Raw genomic sequence first — 27,666 nt, forward strand, 5'->3', positions numbered from 1 at the left:
ATAAATAACACCCGACACACAATTTCATTGGATATTAAAAGTTTTATTTTAGTATTACATTTAAGATATTCTTTGAAATGTTACAAAAATAGTCCCGAGAAAATTATTTTGTATTCTGATTTCTTTAATGCAAGTTACATCATTGAGATGATGATGACTTCCTTCCTCTACACCTCTCGCTGCGCCGCTCTGAGTCTGTACTTGTGGCCACCTGTGCCTGAAACTTTAACCTGAATTGAAAAGACTACTCAGTCACCACCTGAATGATAAAATGCTATACCTTTCTTCATATTAATGACAACATAAATACGATTATCTTGAGCTACAGTAGCTAGACGATCAATTTCACTTATTTTTGACACATTTCAAAGTAATGTGTTGTGGGTGTGATGAAGCTGTTTTATGAAAATAAAATCGGTAAGAAAAACCTGAGAATAGATATTTCTGTTTGTGTGTTTTGGCACAGGAGTTCATGCACACGCAAAAATACACGAGAAAAACCCAACATATCCTTAAAAAAACTGACCAGTTCAACATAATAGCAATGGCTGCGGACGTGGAAGCTGAGTTTATACACACCAGTAATATAAATGCACATTTCCTGTGGTGACACTTCACACACAGTGGACTTGTTTGCCTAAAGACTGGGACAACATACAGTATATCTTTATATATATTTCTATTAATGTCGCAACAGTACAATTTCTGCCTTTTTCTAAGGCACAACACATGACAGACACAAGAGCGAGCGTTCACCTCAGCCAGCAAAAATGGCTGTTCAATATCAGGGACTGCTAAGGTGCATTGAATTCAGTCTAATCATGACTATCAGTGTCATGACAAAGTTTAGTGTGTGGTATATTCTTAATATAATGTGTTTCTCCTTAATAATACCAGATTTAGAGTTAATTGTTGCTAGTGCTGGTTGAAAGCTTAACAATATGACAAACAATTCATTTGACAAACAGGTAAGCAAATGTCACTAAAATACAATTTCCATTTTTACGAGTACCAAAGGAAGCGAGTTCACATCCAGAAAGCGAAACAACACAAACTGCAATACAATCAGACCTGACTTTGGGCTTAAAGGAAAAATACACACGTTTTAGAGTCAGTCAGAAATTAAACTTTTCTTTTTCTAAGTGAGTGTAAATACTTCCGTTCATTTAAAAGTCAAATGAAAATAGTCTTCAGATATCTGTTCAAAACGTGAGACACATGATTTTGAGGTAACTGTTGAGTGAATGAGGCGCACGTCAAATCAACAACTGCCAAGCCTTCTAAAAGTTACTGAAATACACGTTCAAACATGTATTTCCCTAACAAACAGCTGTCTTTCTATTTAAAATATTGAAAAAATCAATTTCCCGTCTCTTTTGAAGGCCTAATTTTCCTCATCCTTACAGATTTCTGTTTAACTGCAGTGTCGTGCGTATGGTTTACAAAGCCACTTCTCACAGTGATGCGAAAATTCCAAAGAAGCTTCTTTATAAATGCTGGTTTTCAAGATTATACTGTTTTCAATGTAGTCTGTACAAGAAACATTCCCCATCTAATCTCGTGCCACCATTAAAAGCAGAAAAGTTATACTTTTCTGCATAAGAAAAACAACAACAGCATTTACATTCAAGAAATATTTCAGTTATATCAAAGTATCTGTCAAATTCACAAAGCCTTCACAGGTCCAGTAGTACAAATATAGAATTTATGCTTTATATGAGATGATTGGATACAACATGTGATTCCCTGCAAATCTCATTTGAGTGTGTGTGTGTGCATGTGTACAGTATCACTCTGTACATACTGTGTGTGTATATGTCTGCGTATGGTGCTATTTGTGTGTGTGTGTGTGTGTGTGTGCGTGTAGGAGACAAGTGGGGTCAGTTCTGTCACAGCCGCGTCTCCCTGTCTGTGCTGTTGTCTGCTGTTTGTTGTGATGGGTCAGAATTAGAAATCACAAACTCTTCCTTCTGGAGTGCCTCCAGTTCTGTTCCGCCGTTGGCCAGAGCCCCGTGGACGGCGTTCCTTTCCTCCTTCCTCAGCTGTCGCCCGAGCAGAATGAACCCCGGGATGCAAATAATGAACGAGATAGTCCGCAGGCTCAGAGTCAAACCCAGGTACGCTATCCTAAGAAGTTAAAATGCAAAACACATATATATAAACTGATATGGTAAAGATTAGATTTACAAGACAGGAGGAGGATATGTCAGAAAACAGTAAATGACGACAAAGTACCCATGAATTTACAGACAACTATCACCGGATTAATTGTGTCTTTGTATTCAGATATGATTGAGTTATGACTCTGAGAAGGAGGAAAGTTAAAGCTTCACACACAGATTAATATGAACGAGCTTTGCAGCACAGATGTTGTTGCTATGAAGTTTTCCGTTACCATAAAGAGTTTATGGTACATCATTTATCCTTGATGTCAAACGTGACAATCTCAAGGCGCTCAGTGGTTATTTTTTGTCCACATCATTTTCAAATGTCATGTTCTTTGTCATTGCCACATAAAATATGAAAAGTCTGAGCCTGAAGTAGACCGCGTTAACTGAATCTTTACGAATACAGAAAATAAAAGATCCACAAAGCCCTGACTGTGAGTGTGACTACCTGTATGCAGTGGTGTTGTAGATTCTGCAGGCTCCTATGCCTCCGCACCTCTTCTGACCCCATTTTAGACATGTCGTGTCAATGATTGCTCCAAAGTAGATGGGTGCTGGGATCCCCGCTGTAAGACAAAAATATATATTTTCAAGCAAGTATATTTGAGTTTATATGGACGTTTTCGAAGAAAGATGGCAAAAAGGATTTCAAAACCAGCATAACACTTTTACAGGGTTTGCATCTTAACCCTGAGCCGCTCGAACATGCTCAATGGAGGATGTGTTTTTAAGGACACTTACCAAGGGTACGTGTTGCCAGAGCATGGAAACCCAACGCCAAGGATTTCAACTGTGGTCTGATGCACCTTTATGACGAGAAATTGCAGACATTTATCAGGAAATATAATCAGAAACTGGTTCGACAATATCATCTATGTCTGCAGCACAAAACACAGCACAGCAAGATTAACTCAAGTTCTTTTCTATCTCCTTAGGAAGAAGTAGTAACTTCAAGTTCAGTCAAACAATGTACAACATGAAAATACTTTTTTTTAACTGTTTCATGAGGTGGGAATACATTCATTGTATGGTTCTGAGTTGACAGTACGATAACACATAGATACACGGAAAGTAAACTCATTTCATTCCAGTGAGGCCGGTGCATTCCAACAGGATCAGCTGATATGGCTTTAGGACATCTTGTGTGTGTGTGTGTGTGTGTGTGTGTGTGTGTGTGTGTGTGTGTGTGTGTGTAAGAGTGTCTGTGTGTCATGTGTAGGTAAAGATGTCTCTGTGTTAAGTGGAGTCCCAGCCAGCAGAGGATGCTGTAGTGCAGAAGAATCTATCCAGCATATGATTGAGGGCCGCACGGTAACAGTGCACACATAAAACAACTTCCACATTAAACTGCAGATTATTCCATTGAAAATAACTTCACTAACAGCAATATCATTGCTATAGTAACGTTTTTTGTGACACTATACTATGACTTTTTATAAAATTGTTACAGAATACTATACTATGACTTTTTTCCATGTCATCCTTTATGATATATTATACTATGACATTTTCTATGACATAGTATGACATTTTTAATTTCACTTTTCACATACTGTACCATGACATTTCTATGACTCTTTTATGGCTTTTTTATGACATCTTTACGACATATGTAATGATGCCAGAAATCGATGCACATTGTATGACCAATGCTCTCAGGATATGATATGCTATCATCATATCATAGTTTTAAATTATTGTTAGGAAATGTGCTCTCACTATAAGATCAGCAAGTCAAAAAGACAAAAGTAGCTTCAGTTAGTATCTCAACAGTCTTCCTGACCTCATTTCTTAACATTGGATCAGACATTGGCTTTGAAGGATTTACGTGATTCTCAATTGACCATGTCCTTCTTTCCAGTACCATCACGTAAAAGGGATTTAAATCTCAATAAATCATATGATTGAAACAGACTATGTTTAAACCGTTTGTTGGACAAAGCCACTGTTTATATGTGTGACACACACACACACAAAAACACAAGTCAGCAAGAAATGGCCCAAATGAATGTCTCTGAATGCTTTGATTGCTAAAAATATTCATTTCCCATAATTCCTGGAAATAAGCAGATCAGGCAGACATACGGTCTTCAAAAATAAAGTAAATACGGGTACGAAGTTTTGCTTTTAAAGCAACTGAATCAAAGTTACAAATGGAAGGAAAAATGTTATTGACTCTGATGTCACTAACTTAATAATTGCTACAAAAATGGTTGACATTAAGATGAATTCCAGTAAGAAACATCTGTTGGCTAGGCTTTAAAATAATAATAATAATTATATATTTAAATCGCTGCTCCTTTACGTTGAAAGGAGCCAGTTGAGGTGTTTCGGGCATCTAGTAAGGATGCCACCTGGGCGCCTCCCTAGGGAGGTGTTCCAGGCACGTCCAGCTGGGAGGAGACCCCGGGGAAGACCCAGGACTCGGTGGAGAGATTATATCTCCTCACTGGCCTGGGAACGCCTCAGGATCCCCCAGTCGGAGCTGGAGGATGTGGCCCTGAGAAGGGAAGATTGGGGTTCCTTACTGGAGCTTCTGCCCCCGCGACCCGACCCCGGATAAGCGGTGGACGATGGATGGATGGATGGATGGATGGATTATATATTTGATTAATTTAGCACTTATCAAAACTAAGTTACAAAGTGCTTCACATAGAAAGCAAAGAACACATAAAACAAAACATAAAAACTGAGCAATAAAATAATAAAAGTACTAAACAAACCACATCATAAAAACTGAATATAAAGGACACAGCCTGCCATATTTCCTCGGGCAGGGTGTTCCAGAGCTTCAGGGCTCTTATCTTAAATCTCTATTCCCTTTGTCTTCAGCCGCGAGTGTGGAACAGATAAAAAGCCCCTGTCAGAAGATCTAGAGTGGGAGCGGGGTTGTACTGAGATAAACAGATCTGAGATATACCGAGGAGGGTCATCTAATAGGCACTCCTGTAAAGAACACTGAGGCCAGTGGGCTAATCAGGGACATACAACCGAGAGTCGTCAGCATAACGGTACCATCTCAAATGATATTACCTAATGAGACAGATAAAAAGAGAATACAATTTGTCCCAAAATTGACCCTTGAGGTCCCCCATACTTGACAGTAGCAGGAGGACGTATGGTTGTTAATGAACACATAGAACTTTCTGTATGAAAGAAAGGATTTCATCAAACTGGGTATGCGCACCAATTTCCTCAGTATGTCTAATAACATGCTTTTAAAAGCAGCACTCAAATCAAGCAATTCAAAAATGACTTTAAGAAGATTTTAAAAGTGCTTGTGAAAGCAGCACTGACTAACACAAGTCCAAAGGGTCCAAATCATCTATGCCCAAGTTAAAGGTGTATCCATATATCCAGTTTAAACGTATTCAACATGAAAAGAAAAATCCTTATAACATTTGCAAAACAGACACAAAGTGAAATAATAGACATGGTGGCATTAAAGCTTATAAGGCCTGTTACACTGTAGCATTGTAAGCAATGGTAATATAGTAACTTCAAAGTCCATGTGCAATACAAAAATTGTTTTTAAATCTGACCTGATGAGAAACATGTAGCCTGGTGTTCCCCCAAGGGAGATGATAAAGGAAGTGATGACAGAGAGAGCCAGAAAATACGGGAACATCCTGTCACAGTCGTCCTTGTGAAGGCACTGACCTGTACCGGCCGTGAAGTTACCGGCTACTCCGACACAGCTACAGTTAGAGAAGACCTGGAGAGACATGCATAGTCGCACACACGTGATCATGTATAGCAGGACACATACAAACACATCAATACATATAATGTACAAAACCATTCACATATACATCTGTAGATCACCAAAATCACTGCATTCGCTAATAATCAATAAAATAAAATGAAAAACAGACCCAGTAAAGACGAGGTAACTCCATTGATAGCACTCACATAATCTACTTAAAGATTATGGGGTCTAATAAAAAAATTAAATCAGACAGAAAATATCACGACAACTGTAAAATCCAATCAGTGGAGAATAAATAAATGTACAAACACAAAAAATAGAGTAAAAATAGCCACTGTTTCTTTTTCTCTTTTTTTATATACTGCAATATAAAGAGTAATACTTGCTGATGGCCCCTGGGTCATACAGTAACATTAACATCTGGTCAGCAAAACTTCATGGCAACAACAGAGTATTTGACTACTGTACACGTAACGTTTATTTTTAGGCATATGAACAAGCCAAAGCTGTGCTATGCGGCCTGCACAATGCTATGGTATCTAATACTAGAAATTAGTTTTCCAAGAGTAATATTTCGTACACTTTGAGCACCTTATCCACTTACTGTGTTTTTCCCTGAGCCAGAAGAGCTGGTACAGCCAGCAAGACAGGGAGAAACATATGTGATGCCATCCTCTCCACAGACTGGGTCCCAGTCACTCGCTGAACAAAAGCAGTCTGAGTTGCATGCTGTGAACACTGAGTGTTTATCATACGATATGCTATCCATGCTGGAAGAGCACATGAAAGGAAATCATTTATTACACGTTATGCATTTGAAAAAAGACAATATACCTTTAAGAGGAAATGATATATTCTTTTACTCTTAATGTTGTTTTTTATTCTAAATGTCACATCTTAGAAAACTTGAGATGGATTAGGAAAACGTAATATTACTTGTTATTATTTTTCTTTGAACATGGGTGGTGTCAGGTTTTGGGTGAGGTGGGGTGAGGGTGTGATAAATGAGTGAGCAGATAGCTGCTCTCCACTGCATGGTACGGCACGACTCTACTTAACTCAAATCGCTCTTTTTTGTTTTTTCATCACCAAAAGTTGTGGATGGTACCTTGTACTTTCTTTGCTCGGTACCTGGTACCTCAGTCGGGGTTCTAAGCAAGCTGAGCCTATAAGGTGGAGTTTAAACACTGCAGACCACTGATTAGTCAGAGAGGATCGTCTATCAGGACACGGAAAATCCTGCACAACACGGCCATTTTTACAGAGCCAAGCTTCCGATGACCTGTCTGTCGAATCAATAATTTTACTGTGTTTAACTGAATTTGGGGTGATTATATAATTAGATCGCAGTAACCCCAACACACCATGTGGTTTTCTATGACTCACCTGTTGTATGAAAGTGTCACCCCGGCTACTTTGGCATTCTCGCAGCTCATTGCAAAGAAAAACAGCGACAGGATGTAGCCGATCAGAGATGTGCCGAAGGCAAACCTGGCTGCTCCCATGATGTTCAGCTTCAGCCTTTTCATCAGTAGACCTCCAGAAAACATCCCCAGTGCCACAGCTGGGATATTGATCACACCTAAGATGAAGAGAAACAGCAACACTCAAGATCAGTATTCACTGAAATTAAATGTTGCTTCAAATGATACATCTAGAATCAAACAAAGACAACAAATATGATTCATGATTGTATCAAAGTTCGGGTATCGTCTTTCACACTTGCTTATATGTAGAGGGGGAAAATAAGACAAAACTAATTCTAAGTCGCCTTAATCAAAATAAATATTCTGTCTCTTTTTCTTATACCTTCATTTAACATCAATGTGAAGACATGGTCTTTTAACTACACCCATGTATGTAATATTGCATTCTCTTTCATATGCAGCCCGTCTAGTCCTCGCAGGCAACTCCTTTGATGAGACCACATGAACATAGAGAATTTGTATCTATATATTTCATTTCATATGCAAAGCAATTTCTTCTAAAGCACAAAGCTCCCTTCTCTGGAGCTGTGGCGGTTAGATGGCTAAATTAGAACCCTGACCCATTTCTCCTTCTGTAATAATAACCCTCTTCAAAGGTCTTTTTCTGCTTCATTCAGCAGATGCAAAAAAATCATAAATTAACTATGAAAACAATGCTGCCCCGTAGATACACTGAGGTGATTTATGGAAAGAAACCCCCATGAATTTTGAATTATAAACTTGACACTAGAATTAATTTGAGCTAACAAGGCACATCCAAAAGCGTTTTCTCCCATACAATGTGAGCCAAGCAGAAAAAAAGCCTTCCTTGGGTTATGTGATGATCTTCAAAGTTGAAATACACAAATAATGTATGTGAGAGCACATGTACCATACCCATGAGAAAGTTGGCCTTTGAGGCAGACTGCCTGAAGTGCTGCTCGATGTACTTGGGCTTGTAGGTGACCATGCCGATGAGTGAGTTCAGCTGGATGATTGACACACACAGGTAGATCAGATACACAGGGTGTCCCAGCAGAGTTCGCAGGGTTGGAATAAAGTCTGTAGAGGGATACAAATCTGAGTTGAAACACACCTGTTTGAAAAAGATTAATATGCAATATCTCTATGTAATAGTAATAACTGACCGTAACAATCTCTGATTACTGCTATGAAAAGAAGTTCTGGCTACATGAAGACGTGAAGCCGTATTACCTTGTGGCAGTAGGACAAAAGTGTAGAATTTGATAATGTATGGCATCACCCAGTGGATATAAATAATGCATGATATAAAAATGATTGTATATATCAATTGTATAGCCCCTGTCTGACAGTCAAATTGAAAAATTGCGCAGTCTATGTGTTTTTCAGTCATTTATTCTACAGCCCATTCATCTATACATTTCGGGGCTTTACATTTATAAAATATTCAAACCATCAATATTCATGAACACAGAGACCATTGATGGAATCTGAAGTGCTGAACAGTTATTATTACATCCGTAAAAGGAGATTATGTTTTGAGATCAGTTTGTTAGTTTGTTTGTTTGTCAGCAGGAGAAACTACTGGCCCGAGATCCATGAAAGTTGGTGGAAGGGTGTAGCATTGGACAAGGAAGGACCCATTACATTTTGAAGCAGATCGACATCACAGGGTGGATACACGTAGTATTTGTCACCTATGGAAATGGCCATACTCTCCTGATAACCTTCTAGTTCTATTATACGATTGCGATGGTTTTTCCAGAAAGCCCTCCAGATATCGTAGTTTTCCAGCACTGACAACTAACATTTTAGACTTTATTGTTAAATGACTACCTCTAAATCCATCCTTACCTTTGGCCATCTCTACGAAAGTAGTATTTTGGTCTGCAGGATACTTGTGCTTCAGAAGATGAGGGTCTTTAATGAAACTTGTCTGCTCTGGTGTGCACTGTTCTGAGCCCTGGGGCCCGGGTATGGGCAGGGAGCGGGGCAGAAACCAGAATGGGATGGCAGAGAGTAGAGTGATGACCCCAGCTATGAGGTAGCCCAGCCACCAGGCCCCCACCCATCGGGCATCTGATGGGGTGATGGTGATAGTTTCTGTGTTTCGGGGGGTACAGATGATGAGATGTAATAAATAATACACTTATGGTTAAACACAGATCCTGTATGGTTTAGTAGGACAATTGCATAATATATGGTTCATCGTTTTGTTCTTATTAAAGCTTTGTAAAGCCTACTGAAGTGCCTCTACTTGACAGGATAACCAAACATATATAATAATAATAAATATCTGTAGTCAGCCTTTCCATCGCTACAATTTCTGAAATGAGAAGCCAGACATGGAGGTTTGCAGTAGGTACTTATTTGTTCTGTTTGAGCGGTCACTGAGTGCAAACAGTCATGCATTATGGCACACTTGATGACTTGGATTAGCTATTAGCTAATCATTCATCATCTTTTTCATTAGTTTATTAATTGGTCTTATGACCTCACATCCCCTTTGCCTCTGTTTCTCGATTCCCATCTTTTCTAATTTGGGTTCATTTATCCTGCTACTTTTCTATGTTTCTATTTGCTGCACTCTATTTGATTGTAGATGTGTCCTTCCTATTACTCACCATGCTTTGCTCATTACCTTATTGATGTTCATCCTGTACACCTGTTCTGAGTCTGTAAGGCATACATATATACTGCCTGTGAACTACCCGCGGTTACATCTGATAATGTCATGCCTTAGTTTTATTAATGAAAAAGCCTCTTTTCAGAGCAACATCATCATCTTTAATGGGAGGAAAGTACAGGTTTTACGAATACCATTACCGATCGCTCTGGTAGAGTCAAGTGTCCCATAATTTTACAAAACCAGGACCCTGAAAACATAATCAGCCGTCATTAAATGTTTTACTTACACCATAAAAAAACACTTTAAACTTTTGTCCTTGAGTTCATTTTACTCTCACTTTAATCATATCTGAATAATTTTATTTCAATGTCTGAATCATGACCCACAGGTTTTAGAGTTTTAAAATGGCCACTAATAGATATATATCTATTAACCAACTATTGTCAGCTGTCATGACATGTGTTGCTCTAATCTACCAGAGTAGTGAAGCCAAATATTCATTACGACAGTATTATAAAAGATTGAATCTGACCAAAATGTATGAAACCCTGAATATACAAAGTGTTTCCCCAACTTATTCTGGACACTAATATTACAGAGTAGTTCATAACTAAGTATGATACAAACTGAAAGAAAAAAACAAACCATTGCTTAAAGCAACAAGTGTTAACATGCTTTCTGAGATAGGTAAGCTTCCATATGATGTAAGACAAGTCGTCCAAATCCATTCACATGTGAGTCTAAGGGTGAGGGCTTAATGACATCAACTGTGTCTAGACATACTGCACATTCACATTATGGTCTGGCCTTAAAGAAAAACTTAGACATGTACTCGTGATTAAACTCACCCATTTGTACAAATCCAATGTCCACATAGATTTTGGCACAAAGGGAGCCTAACAGGTAGCCAAACACAGGTCCAACTACGGAAATGGTCTGCACACAGCCTGGGATGGGACAAACACACCCAAAGAGACACACAACACACACACACACTCATTAGGACTCTAGCTATCTGCATTAACAACTGATACACTGTAATACACAACCATTTTACCACACATTTTACATACGTATTGATTTACACTATGTGCATGTTTTAAACCTGCTTTAAAGCCTCATTTGTCAGGGAAAGACTTGTTAAGTAAGCATGTTCTTCTTTAGTAATACTCATCTGCTATTGTGGAGCACTAAAGGGATTCACCACTATCTGAGCAAACAGGATTTTATTCTTAAATTACAGACTGTTTTGACTCCAGAGTGCATTTAAGGTTCTTTCTCGTACTAACAAAACATACTGTGACATTAGTATAGCAGAGTTCTGCTCATTGCAGTAATCTAATCTGTTCAAAATGAAAGCATTAACCAGTCACTCAGAAGAAATATAGAGCTGTGTGTCGTCTGTGTATGAATGAAAGGATGTGTTATAATTCTTCATAATATTATTTAGTGGGATAATGTATAGATTAAAAAGTAGTGGGCCAAGGATTGATCCTTATGGGACTCCAGAGATTAATTCAGAGTCATTTTAGATAGTGATTAGACACAAGGAAACTCATAACACAAGTCATACCTTTTGACGGGTGTTTCTGCGGTGTGCCGTGGGGACGATTGACATGAGAAATATGCATTGTCTATGAAACTATTGTGAAATATCCTATGACATCAAGTGAGGCCTTTTTCACTGAGACCAGCAGCTCCATAGGTCACTGTTAGTAAGTTGGTCGTTCCACAAAACTTTCACCCTAGGAGGCTGACATTTGGCATGGAGGTCAAGTGCGTGGTTGTGAAGGTGCGTGTTGGTGTTCATGCCAATTTGAAACAAGGCGGTTTGGCAGTGAGAGAAGTTTATATCAAAAAGGAGGACAACTTCTAAACGGCCATCAGTCATCATTGCACCCAGCAGAGTTCCTTTTTCATTAGTGATGTTTAATAGATCATAGATAATACTGGATACTGTATATTGACAGTGTTGTACAGTCCAGGGTAAATAAAGTTGCATGGAAATTATACTAGCGTCAAGGTGCACCTAAACAGAACCTCTGTGCAACTGCTTATTTCCGCTGGTATTTAAGAATTTACATTTTGCAGATCATGCGCATGGAATATCATCAATGATAAAGTATGTTTACTTCTGTAAGTATATCTTTACCGCTGGGTGAGGTTTTTCTTACCAACATATAGTGCAGCATTCTCCTCAGTAGCAAAATCATCTATATAAGAGATCCCAAGTGGCTGAACAGGTGTCTCTCCGATCCCCCGCAAGACATTTCCCAGGAGCACGTAGATCCACATCGATAGGTTGGAGTCACCTTCACAACCTGGAGGACAAGATGAATGTAATCAGACATCTTTACTTGTCAACACTTAGTGTGTATCTGTGCAAGTGCTCACCTGTGGCTGGCACTTGAGGCAGTTTACCATCTTGAGTCAGATCTGTCGGTGAGCCCACCGGACAAGGAGAGGGGTTGAGTGTTGAGTTCACTACCCATCGCACCGATGTTTCAAACTCATAGCTGTGTGCAAAACATATATGAAACTGTTCAAATACAATGGACAGAGATGAAATACTAATTTTATAAGGTTATAGGATACAATCTGTGTATCCTACTCAAAGTAGATTTAAAATGTAACTTGTCAGTTAGATCCTCCTGAAAGAATGTAAGGCCATCCTGAACCATCTACAGTCAATACTCATTGGAACAACAATATGTTTGACCTGGTATAGGCTGACCCAATTACAGTGCTATACTAGGTACAGTAATATATCTTGGAAAAATATTGTGACATTTGTGTATTGTCCTATTGTATTGATACAAATCTGAAACAATAATGTTCCCCTAAAACATTCATTGTTGTGCATCATAAGTATTGAATATGTATGTGGTGTCAGTGAGACTTTACATAATTGTGATGTATGATATAATGAGTCTTCTTGTGGATATAATTTGGTGCGCAAATATTTGGCACAGCTTGTAAAGCATGTTTTTTTTTATTTAATTTTTGACAAAGCTTGTATATCACATTAACAACTAATTGGAATTACCACAGATTAACAAATGTGCTATGGAGCACCTTAGCAGCTGTTATTAATATGGTGGAAACTCAAGCATTACTTTTATTAACTCAAAACGAAATCTAACGTTTTAAGAAAAATGCATTTAAACAATAAATTAGTACCTGAGATTGAGTCTGAAGTTGAAGTCAAACAACAACCAGGCCCATTGTGTCTTTTTAACTCACCGTCCGATGATGAAGTGAGGCAGAGCGATGATGAAGGTGCCAATGGACATCAGGACACAACCCACTGCGATGATCTTTGGCCGATGAAGCTTGGCCCCAAAGTAACTGACGAAAGCTATCACCAACAGGTTTCCTGTGAGGACGGAGGCAGCCATGAATATCAGGGATTTAGAGAGCTAATGTAGCTCACCACAGGATGAGGAAAAGGCAAATAGTATTTTTGAGAAGGAACATAATCAGTACTTCATTATATTTGATTTATAGAGATTCTTTTGACACTGTGCTACAGGGAAAATTGATGTATAAATGCGTCTTATTGCTTGCTTTCTGTAGAAAAACAAGACACAGAAATGTGATGGAAAAGCTAAAGGAAACATCTAGAAAACATTTATCCAAAACAGTTATTTTCCCTATGTGCCTTAGCCAGGATAATATCCATTACACACTGCAAATGCACATAATAATAATAATAATAATAATAATAATAATAATAATAATAATAATAATAATAATAATAATAATAATAATAACCTTTATTTGTATAGCAAAACAATGTTTAAAAAGTGCTTTACATACAATGAAACCCAAAGGCAGCAACAATAAATAAGGTAATACAGAGGGAAAACAGAAACAGCTAAACACAGCAATAAACAGAGGTGCAGATCGATACTTTACAAAACGTAAAAGAGCATAGGGAGGGATTCACATAAAAAGCCTGCTTGTAAAAGAGAGTCTTTAGAAGTGATTTAAACACTGAAACTGATTTTCTAGCCTATCCTCATGCAGTTTGTTCTACAGTACAGTTGAGAAAGTGCAGTGACCTTTGGTCTTGAGCCTGGCCTGTGGAACAACCAAAATGGCCGAAGGATGTACACAACAAGAAGACTTATTTTGTGTTATCACATGTGGGTTGCATTATCTTCAAGCTTCAAGAGATATTTTATTATCTACAGCATGAAGCAGCGAACGTGCCCGATGGCATACACATGTAACAATGCTACGTGGGAACAAGACCATTTCTCTATTGTCACTGTTTAGTACATTTTATGGCAAAAGAACACAAGTAGAATGGCTGATAGGGGATGTTTAATCTTGTATAAATCATGTCTCTTTTGGTCTCATCTGTGCTTATAACCTACAAGAGGCATGGACATGGAAACTTTACAAAAACAAGGTAACCTAGAAAAAGACTAATTTGATGGGATGATGTCAAACCCGGCGACAATCATTCAGCTTTTATCATGTGCAAGAGTGTGCGTGTGCGTGTGTGTGTGTGTGTGTGTGTGTGTGTGAGTGTGTGTGTGTGTGTGTGTGTGAGTGTGTGTGTGTGTGAGAGAGAGAGAGAGAGAGAGGGAAGATTGTTTATACAGAGAAATGTTAATAATTATGAAAATATGTAATTTGTGACTTTTTGTGAATTAACTTTTTTGATTTTGATGCACAGCAATGTGTGTGTGTGTGTAAGTGCATGCTAAGAATGATTCATGCAACATATATACAAACTCATGCATATATACATCAGCTGGGATCAATTAGCTCATTATCCATCATCCATAACTTTGTCTTCCATCTGTTCTGCTCTCTGTTCTGTTCCCTCTCCATTTTTCCTTCCTCTTCATGCTGCCCTGTTCTGCCTCTATGTTACCCTGGCAACAGTCCTATAGAAAAAGCTAGTTGCCTTGGCCACGTGAGAGAAGTAGCTTTCACGGGAGACGGAGAGATGGAGAGATATGGAGGGAGAGAGATCCGGGGTATTTACCTCTGACTGCGCTGGAGGTGTATTCCTCACCTTTTTCGTCCAGCAGATACACCCCATCTCCATCAGAGTAACAGCAGGTTTCACACTCTGCCATAATGTTAATTATTCTTCACTACTATCATGTCACCATGGGCCCAAACCTCCTCCCTGACAGTAAAAGTACAAAAGTAGAATGGCTGATAGTGGATGACGACATGTATGAATCATGTCTCTTTGGGTCTCATCTTGCATCGCAAGCTTTGTGTAATGTATAACCTACAAGAGGCACTTTAGTTGAATGGACTAACCTCATATAACTGGCCTAGAAAGTCGTCAGGGGACAGTCTGGAAACACACTTTGCTGAATGTCATCAAGAATTCTTCAGTGTTAAGAAGAACATACAGTTTGTATACAATACTGCTGCAAGCCATATTTACTAACAAGCAAATGAAACTTGAGGTTTGGTCAAATCATTTGATCAAACCTTTTTATTTGTTCTATGTATCGGGTAAAACAACTTGCTATAGTTAACACTACAACCTACAGGACAAGTCGTACCTGAAAACCTGAAATTAGCATGACGTACAGGAGAAGGAAAATCTTATTCCACATTCTTCCTTGTCCACATTACCCACAATGTTACTGACCACCAACACTCGATTGGAGATTTGGGTGTGTTATGTGTCATGTCTCGTCGAGTTTGTTGAAGTTTTCTTGTTTTATCAGTCAATGTCTGTCATGCCACTTCCTGTTTTATTTTGTACCTACCTCTTGTTTCTCAATCCAGATCCCTTTACTTCCTGTCTTTGTGTGGTTTCCCACCATCGTCAGCGTCTGCCCCGCCCCTGATTGTTTCCACCTGTTTCCACTCGCCTCTTGTATACATTTTCCTGTCTCCCCTTGTCTTGTGCTAGTTTGTCTTGTTATATCATGTGCAGTGTATCAAGAAGTATTATTTGTCTGAAAAGTATGTATATCCTCCTAGTGAGTATTGTTTTTTTACACTTTACATTTGTTTCTGGCGTTGTGCGTTTGAGTCTTCCTTCCTTGTGTCCGAGGTCGTGATGTTATGCTAGTCGGGACTAATATAACCTTGTGCTGCTAGCCTAGAGCAGAGATCAGAAATGGGCTACAGAGGTCATTTCTTTTTAACTCCACACCCACAGATTTTTATTAAATTATCACATTTGTGGTTGTCATCCCCAACTGTGTCAGTGACTCAAGTGACATACTGTAACTTGAGGACTTTTACACCGCTCAGACTTCACACAGCTCCCTCTGGAACCACCAAAGGCTTTGTACAACTTTACTGCTTTTCTATACTAAAGCATCATAAACCAGCCAAGTTACAGATGGACTGGGGTTATAAGCGCCTTAAATCACTGTTTCAAAATCTCATATCGTTGGCATTTCTGAGAAGTAATTTCTTGTTACTTATGACCCAATTATACATAGATATTGATATAGACACGTCAACATTGGCTGATGATAGTCAGTCAATAAGCTCTAATAGGGCACATTTTGTAGTGAAAGGATTATGTGTCCCTGAAATAACTTACATCACCAGTGTGGAAACAAATTGTTGTAAAAAATGTCTGCACGGAGCTGGGCACTTTCTGTTGCACTTACAAAACATTTGGGTACTACCTAAAGGGTCCGTCAGCTTGTAGCTGATTTGCATGTCTGATAACAGCCGGTTAATGCCATCTGATTCAGTGCATTACTTGGGTGTATTACTTGGGGTAAGCTCAACATAAAGTCATAATATAGAGAAGTTATTGCATAAGAAAACCTTTTTCAATTCTAGAGTCCGGCTGTCCACAGGAAAAAAGAGAGCTAGTAAACCGTTATGTCCCCTGTTTGACACCATGACTCACTAAGCACACACACGCACACACACATACACCTCTGTCCGCTTCTTGGAAGCCTGATGAATCCTTTATCTGCAGCTTGAATACCTCTGTGACCCATTCATATTTCCGTCCAAAAGACAGAAAGAGAGAAGGGATGGGAGCCCATGAAACGGAGACTGCAAACAGAACAACAAAATAACAGCAGTGACTGGCAGGCCTACTCACCAACCTCGAAGCTCCCGTCAATGACACCTGTTAGGTAACTGGGTATGTCAAAGCGCCTCTCCAGCTGAGTTATTGTGCTCTTCATGTAGCTCCCCGACAGAGCCTTTGCAAAATAGGCAAAGGACAAAGCCACCAGAAACATCTGCGACAAGAGAGTGAGATGAGAACATGAGAGAGAGAGAGAAAACAAAGAAAATTATGTTACATTATTTCTGCAGAGGAGCATGGACATATACACAAGCAAATGCAATGTTTTAACCAAATTATAATAGTAATCTACTTGATTGTGTGATGAAAAAGAAGCACTTGTGTTGCTACTATGCATGAACTCTGCTCATCACCCAACTTCCACTGGTCCAACGTTCACTAATTACCAAGTGCCAGCCTCACTATCAGGATCAGGAATAATGTTGTTCAGATGAGTTGAAGCTTAAGGAGTGGGATAAGAGGGATTTGAGATGAACACAAAGTATAGGTCAGATAGCAACCGCCAACAACAATGAGAGAATAACTGGCTTACATCAGAGTGAAGACAGCCAGATAGACACATGGATGTATTCATAGACAAGGGCAGGTGATGCATGTAGAGTAGAAGAACACAGGTCTAGACGAAAGGTCCTCATAATGAAATAAATCAAAAGTATGCATGGTAGTAAAGAGGAAAAGTGAAAGTCAGTTCAAACTCTGCTACCAAACCTAGCTGAGACGGAGAAGGAATCCCCACAGAGTTTCATCTTGATCGTTTTAAATTGTGCTAAAATGATCAATAATTCTCACAGAGATATGACCAAAGGCAATTTAATAAACTCATGCTTTCATTGATGACGGAGGACCAAAACACCACACATACAGTACTTAGTTTCCTTGTTAACGTCAAAGTAGTCCCAAAACCTATTCAGGACTACAGGAAACGCATAAATTACAAAATGCGTCAGTCTCAATAACTTGCTCACCACTTGTAATGCAAGAGAAAAAGTTATAAATAATCAATATTCCTGAGATATATTCTGACAACATCTCCAACAATTGGATTCTTAATCAATCTTTTAAGGGTTATTAGCTTTTTATGATTAAAATATTGTCTGTTGTGATGTACACATAATGCATTTTCAGTGCTATATTCCTCTCATATCCTAAAACTACCAGCATGGAGTTTAAAGACACAACACAAATATGGGCTGTACAATCACTTGGCACAGCCCAACTCCTCTGCTTCCTTGAGGTTTCATGGAAAGTTATGATCTTGCCTTGAAGTGGTGTTCATAAAGATATGGAGCATTTTGAATTCAATTGTGAAAGCGAGGTTTACAGGGAACCAATCTAAACACAGATGATGCTGTTATTCTATAGCCATCACATGGTGCAATCTTCATTTACCTCATAAGTTAAAGCAAATGTCTGTTTCTACTTTAAAATGAACAAATGAACAGTTGAACCCAGTTTCCGGTGAAGGATTTTATAAATAGACTAATTTAATCTAATCTAGAGTCACATGTTTGCCCATGCTTGCCTTTGCTGGTGAGTACTGTTAGGAATAAAGCACACATCATTATCTGTGTCATAGGACAACAGCACAGAAAGCTTAAATCAACTTACTCATTTTCTGTTTAGGTATTTATTTACAAAATGTGTCAGAAAAAGCACAACGCAAAATGTACACACAGTAGCTGGTAGATAGATGAACAGTTTAAAAGTTCAAATTCAAGTCTTAAGAACACATTTAATAACATTCTTATTTATGCGACAAGTGCTCTGACAACACACACACACACACACACACACACACACACACACACACACACACACACAGAGACACACAGGAGCCACCATAACAATGCTGGCATAAGAATTGTGGCATGCCAATTCCAATTATTCAATTATGTTATTCAGTGTATGTTTCTTTTCCCCCATCTAGCTAGCAAGGCTAACAAACTGTAGCTAGACATCAATAAGAGACGAAACAATAGCTGGATGAATGTAGGCTAATATTTAATAAGCAACTTGTTTTTATCATTTGGTGTAAATGAACATTCATCCTCAGGCTAAATAGAGTCTAAAAGTGGCCAATTTATAAAGCAATGCTCGTGAGAAACATGACTTTGTAAAATTAATATTTTAATATTGACTAGAAAAAGTTTATTCAGGACTATTAATGTAAACAACAATCGTAATTGTGTGTGTTACTTCGGCCTGTACAGGTCACACAGCTATTTTTTCTTTTCCTTATGCTTCTTTATTTCTCTTACTCCGACTAATAGACTCTGTTTATCCACTTCATGTAACTGCTCGCTCCTTTCTTGCCAATATGCCTCGCATACAAATTGACAGTGGTTTCACGCAGATTTTAGACAGAAGGAGAATAGAACCTTTGTGTTGCCTATGGACAGTGTAATCCCTTTCAGTCTCCCCGAGCGCTTGTACATAAGTAATGGTTTGTGGCTCTGGTCATGGTTCTCGTGCTGCACCCTATTCCCATACCGGGTATACAGTACTGACGTGAGAAAAGCAGCACACATGAGAGTCACATTACACAAATGATCAGGGAAAGACATACATGGCCATAGACAGAACAATGACCGGAAGTATTATTAACTTATAGCATATGCCAACAAAATAGCTCAAAAAGTGCAACTAATCAGCTTTGAGGATGTAGTTTCACCTTATGACCGTAGTGGTAGTTGAATTGGAAGCAGGTGACTACCAGTGCTAATAAAACCACATTAACAAAGTTAGAGAGGGAAAGCTGCACTACACTTCAGTTTCAAGACAAAAGTTGAATAAAGATATGTAGTGGCTCATAGTGACATTGTTTGTACCCGAGTGGGTTACAGACACATGTTTGTAAACAAATAATTGTGATATCAAAGATAGTTTATGTCCTCAGATGACATATGACATACGCAAACTCCTAATGTGCCATCGCGGGACAAAACTGCTTATAGAAGGAATTGAGAAGTGAAAGCTGATAAAGATGGCTGATGCATGTCAGCCCCTCACATTCATATTTTGTAAATTATGTTGCTCTTATTCAAGATGTTGTTCATTAGTAGAGAGTGAAAACAACGAGACAGAAATAACATGTGGTTGCATTTCGACAGAGCCAAGCAAGTTGTTTGTCCCTGTTCCCAGTCTATGTGCTAAACTCACCAGCTGCTGCCTTTATTAATCATTTAATGAATTTAATTTATTGATTAAATCACGAGTAAAGAAAGTAATGAATTAATAATGGATTACTCTTTCCGAATAACATTGTGCTCATTTTGGGATTTGCAACAATGGTATGCATTGTGACATTTTAATTCTGTTATTTTGATCGTTTTTTAGCGAGTGCCAAAAAAAGCAGTGGCCTCATTGTGATTAAAGATCACTGAAAAGGGATCCACATCAAGACTGCTTGAAAAGTCTCCTCATGACCTACGACCCGCTTTTGTTCTGAGCTCATTGATGTCGCCCACCTAATGCACTGAGACTAACACCAGCAGTTTGTCACATGTTCCGTTTGTGAAGATGTCAAAAAGTAGAAAATAATTTATCATACAGAATGTGGTCAGAAAGTGTTCGAGGAGTTCTGAGATGGCGTTTGAAGCAAGAAACAAATGTAAAATATATATATTTTTTAAAAGCAGGAACTAAAATTGAGCACAGGCTGTTCCATGTCTCAACCGGTCAGGGAACCAAACAATTCTGAGAATAAATAAAAGTGTGTCCTGCTACTGCAGTCTGTATTATGATAAGCTGCTTGAACACCATTGTCTCACATCACTTTCATGTGGAGAAAAAACCAACAAGAGTGTCTGATCTCCTTTCATTTTTGAGAAGGTTGTTTGAGGTGGGAGAAAAAAAAGAGAAAGAATAAAAGCCTGAGGTGGACTATTTATAAGATTCACATTATGTGCTGTCTTATTTTCTCAGAAAGCAACGTTGATATCCATTGTGGCAGTTTCACTATGGCAACAAGAGGACACAACAGTAACATTATTGTAAAAAAAAAAAGCATGTAGTTGCTGAAGTAGAAATGCATCAGCTTAAGTTTGCTTGATTTGGGGGTCAGTATCTCTACATGACTTTTAATCTTTAAGAACTTTTTACTCGAACTTGTAATATGAATGGTGAATAAATACATTTAAAGGGATGGCAGATTTAGTTTCTATTACGAGGAGATCTGAGATCTTTTTTCAGAATCAGAAATCCTTTATTAGTCCCACAACGGGGACATTTACCTTGTTACAGCAAACGAACAAGAAAGTAAAGTGGCGAGTACACAATTAAATAGAATAGAATATATCATATCATGAGTTCATTTTAAAGAGCCAAGAAGAGTAATGTGGTGCCCCGGTGGCCTAGGTCTTCAGCGTCCAGCTGTGGACGTTGGTTAAATGTCATTAACCATCCCTCGGCCCCCTCTTAGCTATATAATAAAGACATAAAATGCCCAGAAACATAATAAAAAAAGAGTCTTGAAGTCAGCCAATTGACTCTGTCCATCATATGCTAACATCAGCCACCCTATATGCTACTGGTCATATCAGACCAAGAGCGGCTGTAGCAGTAAAACTGCAGGGTGTATTTCATTGCTTGTGAATTTTCATTTTCATTTGTAAAAATAAGATTTTTCTTTTTCTTTCAAAAGATTGATGACTCACCACTGTCTGCATGTGCTTCATATTACAGATGGATACAAATGATGATTTGCAAAAACAGATAGATAAATAGATTTTATTAACTCCTTCCGCTGATGAAGATCATGGATGAGAAGTCCTTGAAGTGCTAAGAACAACTGAGCAAACTCCATCTGCTGTTTAGGATTCTGTGATGTGATTGAAAGATCCAGAATAGCAACTACCCAAGTAAAGAACTTTAAAAGTCAGATTTTTATTATGTCTTTGACAAAGTAGAGTGGAAGTGTTGAGTTTCGTTACGTGAGCTCTAAACATAAACAACTACCTCATGTGTCATTCACATGTAAGAAAACATCTAACATAATGAATCATTTGAATTCTGCAACCCAAGGAAGCATCAACACCCCTACAGCCGTGCCTTCTCCCAGAATTCATTTGGCAGAATGCAAGGCTCTAGATAAAAAGTGCCAACAAGATAAGTGACATTTCCTGTTTCCTGTTAATAAACAATTGTGCAGGAGGGAGGTGGAAAACTGATGATAGCTTATACAGTATATGGATATTATAAATATTTAGAGAGAAAAGCACCTTGCTGGAAACCAGTAAAAATACAGTTTAGAAGCAAATGTGTAGGTGGCAGTCGTCCTGTTAATTTACAAAACGTTTTTTTTAGCACGTGCCACACTTTGATAGACTTGTTGGCTCTGACTAGCTTACATGCCACATATTCCAGTGAGACATTGCAGGTATAGTAGCAGTAATGATGTCAACCCTGACTACGCAAAGTCAGCTCTTGCAGGTAATGAGAAATGACCTGCGTGTGTCCTAAACTATTAACAGGCAACATGGTTTAATAGCACAGAAGCCCCGCTCACACAAGTAACATTATCATTTAACATAACGAAAAAACCTTAGCATATATGTTAAGTGCGGGCATACGGTGCACCTCATTCTGCATATTACTTTAGTAACGTCAGAAAAAGCTATGAAAAAACCCAGACCTAGTGTCTGGTTTATACATGCAGATGTGCTTCATCAGTTCTAAACCTTCTATTAGACGACTGCAGTGTATTGAGACGGAGAGGTCTTAGGTTAAAAACATTACCCCTCATGCACACACACTTGTCAGACTGTAACTTGGTTATTTAGCACGCATAGCATGCATACTAAGAGAGCATGTGTTCCCTCGCCAACACACACACACACACACACACACACACACACACACACACACACACACACACACACAGCATCTACAAGAGAATTGTTTGTCGGCTGGAGCTCCTTCATTCTAGACAAGTTTGTTTATGTACCTTCAGGCTGTTGCAGGGAGAGGAGCGCGGTTCTCTGGCCGCGGCGTCACTGCGTCCGTTCCTCTGTGTACGTCCTTGCTCAGCTCCCACCTCCATCCTCGTGAAACGTCTCTGTGTCGCCTTAGCAGAAGACTCCCACGTAATGCAATTTCTTGGCACTGATTCATGCAACCCTGCAAATGGATAATTCAAGCATGTGACCCACTTCTCATCCTCAGCACAGAAACAGAAACATGTCTGCTGCAGCCAGCAGAGGGGGGACTGACACACAAACAATAGTCCCTGGATGTGTTCTAGAGATCTTAAGACTTAAATCACGCCGAAACATTGTAATGACACAGGTGACGTGTGCAAACAAAAGGTTTTAATTTCCCATTTAATGATTTTAAGCCACAGTATCAAAAACTCTGAGCTAAACATTCCTTCATACCACAACTACATACTTTGTTGTGTTGTCCGGCCAGTAACTGACAGCATATGACCAACTGCTATGAAGAATAAACCCGGGTTTGGAAGTGTGTTAAAACCGTAATCTAACCGTAGAATTATATAGAAACCACTTTGATTTGCAAAACGATTAATATGGTGAACTTCCATTGCTTAGTGGTGAAAGGTTTTGCAAACAGGGTGAAATCTCACCAATACTGACAGTACTGCTGCTCCGATAGATGCTCTCATGTTCACTCTGTTGTCAGGGATATATTCAACAATTGCCTCTGCCAGTTGAGTTGGTGGGAGGGAAGTTGATGTTTGTCTTAGTTTACTGATTAACATGGGTTTCACCTTAGTAGATCCACACATCACCAACCCCAGGTACCCTCACCCAATGCCCGGCTGACAGTTTGGAGCTACGACTTCCTGGGAAAAACCTGCATCGCCAGTCCTGGATCTAATCCCTGAGCGTCTGTTAAGGAAAAACGCATTTGGAGGAAGAGGGGATAAAGTGGAGGAATTAGAAACCGGGGACGAGGAAGCAAGCTCTCATTACCTGCTTTTACTCCGTCAAATGTGCACTCACTACAAAATAAAATGGATAAACTCTCTGCGCTGATCTAATTTGACTCTGACTTCCGGACCAAAAGCATGGCTGTAAATGACAAATGGGCAACCATCTGTATGGTTCGTAAAACCAACTGCTTTGGACACCATAGTCCTCTGGTTCCAGGAGGGCTACTTGGAACTGAACATCAGTAAGACCAAAGAGATGTGTTGTGGGGGGGGCCTTGGACATCTGACACCACACATCTCTTCGGACTTCTGAGGCTGAAGCGGCAGGTGGTGGAACAGGTGGTGGAACAGGTGGTGGAACAGGTGGAGATCTTTAGGTGCCTGGGCACTTAGCTCGACCGCCACCTTCAGACAACATGCGGACGGGGTCGACAAAAAGATCCAACAGCGCATATTTCAAGCAGTATACTCATCAAAAAAGTCCTCACATTTAACATCGCATCCTGGTACAACTTCCTCACAGAGAAAAACTTGAAGAAACTCACAAAAATCATGAACAGGCAAAGCACAATCACCGGCACCACTCAAATCAGACCTCTACAGTCTTCATCACTTCATCACTAAGGACGCTGCACATGCCCCGTCACCACTCCTTGCAGCTATACGCCCACCAGGCAACCGCTTCAGAGCACCTCTGGCCAAAATGAAGAGTTACCAAAACTATTTAATTCCCCTCTGCATTATCCGTTCTATGTATGTTGTTTGTGAGCCCCTAACCTGAGACAATGTTCGATCATTATGTGATAGACAATACACAAACGAATCTTGAATACTTTTGCAACAGTACATTCCTGAGACAACCTATGCAGTATCCATGCAGTGCTTGTGAACAGGGCCAACGCTTGATTGTGCCACCCTCAGCTGAGCTATATCGACATCATGGTTAACAGAGTGGCTTAAACTAAGAAAACAAGCAACACGGAAAACACTTCCATACTAATCATTCAGTAGCTGTATAGTTCCTGTGGCGGAGTTGCTGTTGTGTGAATTGTGTTCAATTTTTAGGGTCATATTCTTACAATCCGTGTTAAGTCTGGAGAAAAGTCTCAGTTTTTTCAGATCTGATCCTCTCTTTTGCTACTGTATTAGCCTCGATGACAATAGAGTTAAATTCTCACTTGTAAAGCTATTATTTATTGCAGAACACTTCCTGATACAGTAGCAGCTGCTTCACAGTAAAAGTTTTACAGTGGTGTTTTTATACTTCGTCAATGTATTTAGATTCAGTTTTGTTGTGTTAGATGTATGTGTGTTTTCTTTGTTTCATTCATTTCAGTCATGTGCAAAACTGAATTGAATTGCTCAAGGGGATTGTTAGTTGTTAGCGACTGTCATGCAGCAAAGAACACAAACGCAATACTATCACCATTGTTGTCAATGATACTGCCTCTAGTGCCAAATGTAACAAGTTCTCCCCAAATGATTTTTCAGTCTTGAAGACCAGAGCTGGGTATTCGCAACAGGTTTGACCTAATTTCAAGGAATTAGACCAACAGCACCTTTAAGCAGGCTAATATAAAGCAATGGCAATGTTTATACTAATGTGAACCTCTTTCTTTTATTCCCACAAATACTTTGTAGTCAGCACAGTATTATATCAAGCGACATTTAGTCACTGTTATGTAATGTCTAGGAAAAAAGATTTCTTTATTCAGAATGCAACTTACTCATTACAGCAAGGATAGAAGTGGGTTATATCAGCCACTAGACCTTCAGGTTAATAGGAAGACTTGTTCTAGCATCACTTCCTCAGTATAGATAATGAAATATTCAATATGAAATATGCTTTGTGCCAACATGCTACTTTAACATAATCATGTATTATTATATAATTATCCCTAATTGGGCAATTTGTGGTACAGCACAGTACAACAAGACATAATAAGTCCGTAAACATGGGTAGCTAACGCATGTACTCAGGCTGTGTATTTGGCTTATTTGAAGCTATTGTTCTGCACTTAAAGGATTGTACCTATTTGAAGCCAATGTACTTGCAAGATTATTGCTGTTCGGAGTTGTATCCTCATGATTGTTTGCACTTATTGTAAGTTGCTTTGGACAAAAGCGTCAGCTCAATGAACTGTAATGTAATGTCCCAACTGGGTTTGAATCTGACCCTCAGCACTTTGCTGCATGTCGTCCCCTCTCTCTGTCCCCCTTTTCCTGTCTATCTTCGGCTATACTTTAGAATAAAGTTAAAAACATCTTTAAACAAAATAATAATTTCATGAGCTATCATTATAAATTAGACATGTTGCACATCACTGCGTATTGCACGCTCTCCAGTCTATGAATTAACATAACATCCTCTGGAGCCTGTGTTGCATGTGGCCCTACTACAGCTAGTTCAGGGTTTTTTCCATAGGAATAAATTACTTTTTAACTTTGGCTTGGCTTCGTCGCCCCCCTTGTTCGGAACACGCCCATCTTCGAAATGGACCTTTATTTTTGATGAAAACTACACATCTGTAAAGTTTCTTGACTAATTCTTGCACAGTTGTGGTACTTTCGCGGTAACACAAATCTGTCCTCTCTCTCTCTCTCTCTCTCTCACACACACACATGCACGCACACAGAGTGAAAACATATCATCGTCAATGTCATGGCTGCTAAATAAGGTGTCCTGCGAATCTGCTGCGGCAATTATATAGCAGTGTAGACAGAACACTGCCCTGTGGTGTGCCAAGAGATGAAGACATGACCTAACCTTACACTTTGGGATCTCCGTGTGAGAATATTTAAAATACATGTGATTAGTTTCGAGTCCATTCCAGAGTTCTCTGTCAGCCAAGATCAGAGGGTGGATTGTATTAGAAGCAGACGAGAAATGTGCAACAACTCGTACGTGGGTTTTGCAGCCCTGCTGACGCACACACAAGGGTTTTAAATGGCTATTATGGTGTCATCTGTCCCTGTCTCATGCTTTTTAGAATCCTGGAAATGGACATGTTTAAGAGGAATACATGGTCTTTAGTGGAAATATGTATGCTAAAAAACAGTAGCCTAAATTAAAAAGCGGTATTTGAATATCAAATATATTGAATATCTAATACTACTGGAATAAATAAAAAAGACGCACTCTGACATTCTGATCAGCTACACCTGGAATATCCAACAAACAGCATCGGGATGAGAAAACAAAGCGCACCACTTACCTCAGTGTCCTGTGAAACAGTCGTCCAGCTGCTAAAATGACACAGATTAAACAGCCAATCGGAAACACAGGTAGCCTCCCTTCAGCCAGCTCCGGTCAAACTTCTCATGTGGATGGGGAAGGAGGAGAAGCGACGACTCTTATCATGAATGCTCTGAGACTGATATGTACCTTCAGAGGTCATTTCCAGCCGACTTCACGGTAACTCTCAGGCTTGACTAATCCAGATGAAATAGGGATTTTTATCTCGTGAAACGTGACACCCGGTTTGTGTCCGTCAATTTGGAGGTGAGTCAGACGCGCTCGAAAAGTGACCACGCCGCTAACTCTTTTTCTTGGACTGACTCTGCATATAGATCGGTTTCAGTACAACAGTTTACACAGAAACACGTCTTAATCTGCATATCTCTCTCTCTCTCTCTGTCTGTCTGTCTGTCTCTCTCTCTCTCTCTCTCTCTCTCTCTCTCTCTCTCTCTCTCTCTCTCTCTCTCTCTCTCTATCGCTCTCTCTATCGCTCTCTCTATCTCTATCTATCTCTCTATCGCTCTCTCTATCTCT

General features: G+C 39.2%; 1 protein-coding gene across 2 annotated transcripts; it reads right to left on the minus strand.

Annotated features, from left to right (window-relative positions):
• Positions 1-39: 39 nt before the first annotated feature.
• Positions 40-27,590, minus strand: LOC115017470 (solute carrier organic anion transporter family member 1C1-like). Of its 2 annotated transcripts, XM_029445938.1 has the most exons (15): positions 27,110-27,590; positions 22,947-23,119; positions 17,015-17,156; positions 13,198-13,330; positions 12,349-12,470; positions 12,129-12,275; positions 10,803-10,901; positions 9,180-9,428; positions 8,241-8,405; positions 7,264-7,459; positions 6,482-6,647; positions 5,711-5,883; positions 2,910-2,974; positions 2,617-2,734; positions 40-2,127 (listed from the first exon to the last, which is right to left on the minus strand). In XM_029445938.1, exons 2-15 carry the CDS (start codon positions 23,040-23,042, stop codon positions 1,890-1,892), a joined length of 2,109 nt encoding a protein of 702 aa, XP_029301798.1. In that variant the 5' UTR covers positions 23,043-23,119; positions 27,110-27,590; the 3' UTR covers positions 40-1,889. The 2 variants fall into 2 exon arrangements, with proteins under 2 accessions (XP_029301798.1, XP_029301799.1); XM_029445939.1 differs by lacking the exons at positions 22,947-23,119; positions 27,110-27,590 and having other exon boundaries at positions 17,019-17,085.
• Positions 27,591-27,666: the final 76 nt, after the last annotated feature.

This window comes from Cottoperca gobio, chromosome 13 (genome assembly GCF_900634415.1).
Source record: "Cottoperca gobio chromosome 13, fCotGob3.1, whole genome shotgun sequence".
In the NCBI taxonomy this organism is placed as follows: Eukaryota; Metazoa; Chordata; class Actinopteri; order Perciformes; family Bovichtidae; genus Cottoperca; species Cottoperca gobio.